This window comes from Macaca nemestrina, chromosome 14, assembly GCF_043159975.1.
Source record: "Macaca nemestrina isolate mMacNem1 chromosome 14, mMacNem.hap1, whole genome shotgun sequence".
In the NCBI taxonomy this organism is placed as follows: domain Eukaryota; kingdom Metazoa; phylum Chordata; class Mammalia; order Primates; family Cercopithecidae; genus Macaca; species Macaca nemestrina.
In genome coordinates this window covers 51,022,950-51,031,266 of record NC_092138.1, presented here as the reverse complement: position 1 = coordinate 51,031,266, position 8,317 = coordinate 51,022,950, and the positions used below count along the sequence as shown (strand labels likewise).

Genomic DNA, 8,317 nt, shown 5'->3' with positions numbered 1-8,317 from the left:
AAAAATGTGAATTAAAACTGAGCACTACAGCAAGAAAAGAGATGGCAGTGCAGAGCTTACTGAGAGCTGGATTGATAGAATTAATCAGCAGAAGCCATTTTGGGGTAGGTAGAAGAATTAATGAGAAAAGAAAAATCAAGATAACACATATAGAAAATTGTGGGAGATCTGCCTTTGTAAAGGTGGGAAGTAATAAGTTGGACTCCAAAAAAATGTGGATTATCTTTTATCTGCATAGTGTTTCCCTTTTGAAAATATATGTCACTGAATAAATTTCATAAATATGATTCGCTGGTAAATCACATTAATACATTTAATATTTTATATATTTAAAGCATAAAATATAACAAGAGTAATTAATCATTATTTTGATTAATACTCTGTTAATTGTCAGTAAAAACTGACACATTTCTATCATAAAATAAAATCAGAAACTGGAAAAGAGATTCTCTTTCTCAATACTTTGGGAATGGGGAAAGGATTCCCTGTTCAATAAATGCTACTGGGAAAACTGGAGAGCCGTATGCAGAAAACTGAAACTGGACCCCTTCCTTACACCTTATATAAAAATTAGCTCAAGATGGATTAAAGACTTATATAAAACCCAAAACCATAAAAACCCTAGAAGAAACATAGGCAATAGCATTCAGGACATAGGCATGGGCGAAGATTATATGATGAAATCACCAAAACCAACTGCAACAAAAGCTAAAATTGACAAATAGCATCTAATTAAAGAGCTTCTGCACAGCAAAAGAAACTATCTATCATCAGAGCGAACGAGCAGCCTAGAGTATGGGAGAATATTTTTGTAGTCTACCCATCCGACAAAGGTCTAATATCCAGAATGTACGAAGAACTTAAAAAAATTTACCAAAAAAAAAAAAAAAAAAAGGCCCATCAAAAAGTAGGCAAAGACATGAACAGACACTTCTTAAAAACAGACATATATGCGGCCAATAAACATAAAAGAAGGTCAGCATCACTGATCACTAGAGAAATGAAAACCAAAACCACCGTGAGATACCATCTCATGCCACTCAGACTGGCGATTACTAAAAAGTCAGGAAATAACAGATGCTGGTGAAGCTGTAGAAAAATAGGACAGATTTTTTTACTTCTTCCAAAAATGCCTTAGTGATTTTGAGAGGGCTTGCATTGTATCTGTGTATTGCTTTGGATAGTTTGAAAATCATAACAATGACAGGCTTCCCAATGCATGAACAGAAATGTCTTTTCATTTCTCTTCCTTAATTTCTTTCAGCAGTGTTTGCTAGTTTTCAATATATAAATCTTTTTCCACTTTGTTTAAGTTTTTTCCTGAGTACTTTACTGTTTTGATGCTATTGCAAATGGGTTTTGTTTTTTTAGTTTCCTTTTCAGATTTGTCCATTGTTAGCATATAAAAATGCTACTTATTTTTGCATCTTAATTTTATATTTTACAACTTTGGTGAATTCATTTATTAGTTCTAATAGTTTGTATGTGAGTGTGTGTATGTGTGTAAACTTAGAGTTTTCTACATACACGATCAGGCTATCTGAAAAAAGATTATTTTACTTCTTCCTTTCCAATATGAACGCTTTTTATTTCTTTTTCTTGTTAATTGCTATGGCTAGATCTACAAATGTTATGTTATATAAAAGTGGTAAGAGTGGCCTCCCTGCCTTGTTCCTCATCTTAGAGGAAAAGCTTTCAGTTTCTCACCATTGAATATAATGTTAATTGTGGGATTCTCGTATATGGTCTTTATTATGTTGAGCTAACTTCCTTTTATTCCAAGTTTGTCGAATGTTTTTTATCATGAAAGGATATGAAATTTGGTCAATTTCTTTTTCTGTATCTATAGAGATTATTATGTATATTTTTCATTCATTTTGTTAATGTGATGTATTGCATTGATTAATTTTCATATGTTGAAACATTCTTCCAACCGAGTAGTAAATACCCCTTGGTCATGATGTATAATCCTTTTATTGTGCTGTTGAATTTGGTTTACAAGTATTTTAGTGAGGATTTTTGTATCAATATCTATCGGGGAAATGGATCTGTAGTTTTCTTGCAGTATCCTTATGTGGCTTTGACATCAGGGAAATGCTCGTCTCATGAAATGAGTTTGAAACTATTCCTTCCTCTTCAATTTTTTGGAAGATTTTGAGAAAGATTGGTGTTAATTCCCTAAATGTTGGATAGAATTATCCACTGAAGCCATCCGATTATGTTTTGCTGTTGTTGTTATTGTTGTTGTTGTTTTTGTTATTGGGAAGTTTGATGACTGATTCGATCTCCTTACTAGTTATAGGTCTAGTCAGATTTTTTGTTTATTCACAATTTGGTCTTGGTAAGTTGTTTGTTTCTAGGAATTTATATATTTCTTCCAGGTTAATCAATTTGTTGGAGTATAATTGCTCATAGTAGTCTGTTATAATCCTTTTTACTTATTTATCTATCTATGTATTTATTTATTTATTTATTTAGAGACGGAGTCTCTCTCTGTCACCCGGACTGGAGTGCAGAGGCGAGATCTCCACTCACTGCAAGTTCTGCCTCCAGAGTTCAGGCCATCTCCTGTTTCAGCCTCCTGAGTAGCTGAGACTACAGGCACCCGCCACCAAGCCTGGCTAATTTCTTTTTGTATTTTTAGTAGAGATGGGGTTTCACTGTGTTAGCTCGGATGGTCTCGATCTCCTGACCTCGTGATCCGCCTGTCTCGGCCTCCCAAAGTGCTGGGATGACAGGCGTGAGCCACCGCGCTCGGCCAATCCTTTTTACCTCTATGCCATCAGTTGTTATGTGTCCTCTGTTATTTCTGATTTTTATTTGATTTTTCTCTACTTATCTCTTAATACACTTCAGGGTTTGTCAATTTTGTTGATCCTTTCAAAAGACCAAGGCTTAGTTCCATTGATTTTTAAATTGCTTTTCTATTCTGTATTTTATTAATTTCTTTATTAATAAAATTTCATCTTTCTTATTTTCTTCCTCTTCCTAGCTATGTGTTTATTTCTTCTTTTTCTACTTCCTTAACTTGTAAAGTTAGTTCATTGGTTTGAGGTCTTTCTTCTTTTTTAATATAAGCCTTTATAGCTTTCAATTTCCTCTTTAGCTGTTTTCACAACATCACATACATTTTGGTATGTTGTGTTTTCATTTTCATCTCACTCAAGATATTTTCTAAGCTCTTTCGTCTTTCTTACTTTCTTCCTCTTCCTAGCTATGTGTTTATTTCTTCTTTTTCTAGTTCCTTAACTTTTAAAGTTAGTTCATTGGTTTGAGGTCTTTCTTCTTTTTTAATATAAGCTTTTATAGCTTTCAACTGATCCTTTCAAAAGACTAACGCTTAGTTCCATTGATTTTTTAATTGCTTTTCTATTCTGTATTTTATTAATTTCTTATTAATAAAATTTCATCTTTCTTATTTTCTTCCTCTTCCTAGCTGTGTGTTTATTTTTTCTTTTTCTACTTCCTTAAGTTGTGAAATTTGTTCATTGGTTTGAAGCCTTTCTTCTTTTTTAATATAAGCTTTTAAAGCTTTCAGTATCCCCTTTAGCTCTGTTTTCACTGCATCACATATATTTTGGTAAGATGTATTTTCATTTTCATCTGTCTCAAGATATTTTCTAAGTTCCCTTCTGGTCATTCTTTTCTTTTATTATACTTTAAGTTCTAGGGCACATGTGCAAAGCTTGCAGGTTTGTTAAATAGCCCTACATGTATCATGTTGGTTTGCTATACCCATTAACTCATCATTTACATTAGGTATTTCTCCTCTTATAGGTTTATCACATTTAGACATACATTTGTTTTCTTTTTGTTCTCACAAATTAAGATGAAAAATCAGACCACTTTCACTTTCTAGGAAAAGTGAAGTGAGAAATATAAATATATTTGTTGTTGTGAATGCCACATAGAACCACTGTATAGCCCATTTAAAAATTATATTTATATTGTTTCATCGACACTAACCTGAATATAAAAATCAAAGAAATCAAAATATAAACAAATTTTCACAGTAAAACACTACATAAAAATGTGTATGCAAAAATTCCCAATACAATCTCAAGTGAAAAAAGAAAAAATACTCTCTCCCCCAGTGTTTTAAAGACTAAGAATAATAACTTGGGCAAACTTGCCCTGTATTCTCAGAGTCTGATAATAAGGATGAGCCCAAAATTCAATACAAGCTTGTTGACTGGATAAACTACTAAATTAATGTATAAAATATACGTTTCTGAAATGAAGACTCCTTTATTATGGAAACCCTGGTGCACATTTCACAATGTATAATATTTTAATTGTTCAATGATATGAAGAATTTAAATGAATCATTTAAAATAATGAATAATAAAATGTGTTTGTTTCTAAAATTTCTAAATTTCTAAAATGTGGTTATTTTCTAAAATTGATCCATTTCATAATCTCTACCTTTATATAAACAGGCTCATTTTCTACTAGTGTCTTCTAAAGATTATCACATGATTTGAAGCTGAAATTTATAAATGATGGAAAAATGATGTCACACGTATTTACAGTTCACATACACATTCTGGGGATTTGATACAGGGAAGGAAAGCTGTAGGATTATCTGGGGGACAGAGGCTATTATTCCCTACTTTCGGGAATAGTAACTTGTCTGATTCCTATAAACTGTGTGAATTGGAGAGTTTGAATTTAGATATGTGAATCTTTATTTGACAACAGGCTAGTTATTTTCAATTATAACAAAGTAGAGGGCAGATCAGAGATGAAGTCATAAATGGTTAATATAGTGCTGGGCAGAGGATGATATTGTGCTGCTCTTGCAATTGGAATCCCTAGATCTACATGCACCTTAAAAAAACTAAAATCCCAGTAGTTTTAGCAGTAAACTACATGGGCATTATTGACTCTCAATAAGAGCTGAATGGACATTTTTGTCATTGTCTATTATAATCCCAGCAAATATGGCCATGATGAAGCAAAATAGCCTCATTCTTGAACACTTCCTAGTAGAAGAAAAAATGACAAACTAGTAAAAACTCCACTTACTAAATAGCTGATTGGCTAAAGCAGAGCTCATTCCATTTAAGGACTCAGCCTCTATAGGGCTGAGACAAACGAACTTCTTATACAAAATAAAAAGTTAGAGTCAGAGTTCAGGACCCCTCTGAAAGTTGATTCTTTACATGATAATATTCAATATTTATAAATTTATGAATTTAGAACAAAGATGATCTTTTTTATTCGATAAGAATTGACTTGGATAGGAACTTCTGAAAACCTTTAGGGAATTTGAACTTCGATGAAAAATGCCAAAATGATTTAATTGATAATATTTTCTAAGTCACATATGTTTATTGGAATGATACTTCTTTGAAGGGTACAAAAATTAGTTCTCATAGTATAAACAAGTCTGACATATTACAACAGCTTGTGACCTCCAACAAGTCTATCCAACAAAATTTGATTGCTTAATATTCATCTTTCTCACTGGGTTTTGTTGTGTATCACATGAGAAGCACTAATATTGAGTTCATGAAGATACACAAAATATTTGCAAGATCAGTGTTAAAAACCTATGTCAAATAGATGACTGTGATTGGAGGACTTTTTGTCCATTTTTTTGCTGGGTCTTAAAGTCTTATCACAATATATGGATTTAACCTGCATACCTTTGGGCTGCCATTGACTGTCTTATGGTTATTACTTATGTTTTCTCCTCAGTTCTTCAGGATGTTTTGTAGACTTTGAGAATTCATTGCAAATACCTTATATTATATGATTTATTTCTGCTAAAGTTATACAACACATCAATATGTATGTCAAGTGCTGAAAAGAAAAAAGTGTTGGCAATATCTGGATTAATATTGCAGCTAGTGAAGTTTACAAATTATTTTCTCGTATAAAGCAAAATTCAAAGCTTCATATACTGTGAGAAAAATTTTAAACAACTGGTTCATTTTTTTGGAATTTTGAATGATTAGGTATGTCATTACATTCACATGATTAATGTGTATTTATATAGATTTTTATTTTGCATATGTAATTTGATACAACAATATTTACATGAACAAATTACATTAAAAGTTATTCTACAATTATACTCATCAAATTAATTTAAATGTCAATAGCTTTTAAACTTAGATTTTAGGTTAACTTTTCTGTCATTCTTAACTTTACATCAAATAAAAAGAGCAAACTTTATAGTCTTTATCTGTGAAGTAGAGGTTTACACATTATACATAAATAGATATGCCAAATCTGTGTTATTAAAATTTTATGAAGATTTCAATTAGAAAAAAAATACCATAAAAGGCTTTGAGTGCAGGGGAAAAGTAGGCAATGATGAAAAAAATGAAAAGCATCTTTAAACATATGTAGAGAGTGAATAAAGAAAGCAAAAACAGAGATAGAAAGTAAAACTAGGGCATTTAGAAAATGGAAATTATTATGTTCACTATTTAAGACCCATGCACAGAGCAAAGTCTTCAGAAAACCTAGAGGCCAAGGTTCAAGGTTACCCACCTCACGTAGCCTAGCAATATTTGCAACATCCCAATGGCCCTGTCCTTTTCTTTACTGATGGCCGTGGTGGTGCTCAGCTACAAATCCATCTGCTCTCTGGGCTGTGATCTGCCCCAGACCCACAGCCTGGGTCATAGGAGGGCCTTGATACTCCTGGCACAAATGCAAAGAATCTCTCTTCCCTCCTGCCTGAAGGACAGGCATGACTTTGGATTCCCCCAGGAGGAGTTTGATGGCAACCAGTTCCAGAAGGCTCAAGCCATGTCTGCCCTCCATGAGATGATCCAGCAGACCTTCAATCTCTTCAGCACAAAGGACTCATCTGCTGCTTGGGATGAGACCCTCCTAGACAAATTCTACATTGAACTTTTCCAGCAACTGAATGACCTGGAAGCCTGTGTGATACAGGAGGCTGGGGTAGAAGAGACTCCCCTGATGAATGAGGACTCCATCCTGGCTGTGAGGAAATACTTCCAAAGAATCACTCTCTATCTGATGGAGAAGAAATACAGCCCTTGTGCCTGGGAGGTTGTCAGAGCAGAAATCATGAGATCCCTCTCTTTTTCAACAAACTTGCAAAAAAGATTAAGGAGGAAGGATTGAAAACTGGTTCAACATGGAAATGATCCTCATTGACTATACATCATCTCACACGTTCATGAGTTCTTCCATTTCAAAGACTAATTTCTCCTATAACCACCACGAGTTGAATCCAAATTTTCAAATGTTTTCGGGAGTGTAAAGAAGCATCGTGTTTGCCTGTGCAGGCACAAGTCCTTTACAGAAGGCCGTGCTGATGTCTCTGTTCATCTATTTATTTAAATATTTATTTATTTAACTATTTTTAAGATTTAAATTATTTTTATGTAATATCATGTGTACCTTTACATTGTGGTTAATGTAACAATATATGTTCTTCTTATGTAGCCAATATATTAATTTCTTTTTCATTAAATTTTTACTACACAAAATTTCTTGTGTTTGTTTATTCTTTAAGATAAAACACCAATCCTGACTGTACACCTTTACTTAAAAATAGATGATTTAATTAAGTTAACTATCAATTTTATTCAAGTTATAGAACAATATATTTTTCTATACTAGGTTATATGTTGACTTCAAGATACAAACGTGAGCATAAAAAATACAGTTCCTGTTCTCTTGTATCTTTGATTTTTGTCCAGAAAGAAATCTAAAAACAATAATAATGCTGAGTTAATGTCAGTTATGCTGACTGCTGAATTGTGAGGAAGTAAAAAACAATGAATTCCTCTTAGCAGAAGGTAGATTGAGACATGTCTGGAAATTAAAGCAGAGATATTCTCTGTAAACTGACTTTCAACATGTAATTGAAAAGGTACATTGCCAGTCAGATAAATGAGTTTGCAGTTTTCAAGGAATACCATATCTGGAAGTTCCTAACTGGCAATTGAAAGGCCAAAAATGAAGGATGTCATGTGGGGAGCAAGTGGAGAAGGAAAAAAAGACTTAAACTGGATTCTGAGGACCTTCCAACGTTTAAGTGTGGGAACAGAAGAGACACAAAGAAAACAGACGTGGAATACCTTAATATCAGAAGGGCAAGAGGGAATGGTGATAAAAGTGTATTTAGAAAATAAATGTGCTTAGAAAAAAATCAACAGACTTATGGAAAATGTGAGTTAAAACTGAGCACTACAGCAAGAAAAGAGATGGCAGTGTAGAGCTTACTGAGAGCTGGATTGATAGAATTAATCAGCAGAAGCCATATTGGGGTAGGTAGAAGAGTGAATGAGAAAAGAAAATCAAGATAACACATACGGAAAATTGTGAG

The 8,317-nt window shown here is 33.1% G+C and overlaps 1 protein-coding gene across 1 annotated transcript; it reads left to right on the top strand.

Moving 5' to 3' along the window:
* Positions 1 to 6,401: 6,401 nt before the first annotated feature.
* LOC139358309 (interferon alpha-4-like) lies at positions 6,402 to 7,471 on the top strand. The gene has a single exon (XM_071078876.1). The coding sequence runs from the start codon at positions 6,538 to 6,540 to the stop codon at positions 7,105 to 7,107; it is 570 nt and encodes a 189-aa protein (XP_070934977.1). The 5' UTR covers positions 6,402 to 6,537; the 3' UTR covers positions 7,108 to 7,471.
* The last annotated feature ends 846 nt before the right edge of the window (positions 7,472 to 8,317 follow it).

Coding starts and splice junctions, on each gene's coding strand:
- LOC139358309 (XM_071078876.1), top strand. CDS start 6,538: ATGGCCCTGTCCTTTTCTTTACTGATGGCCGTGGTGGTGCTCAGCTAC.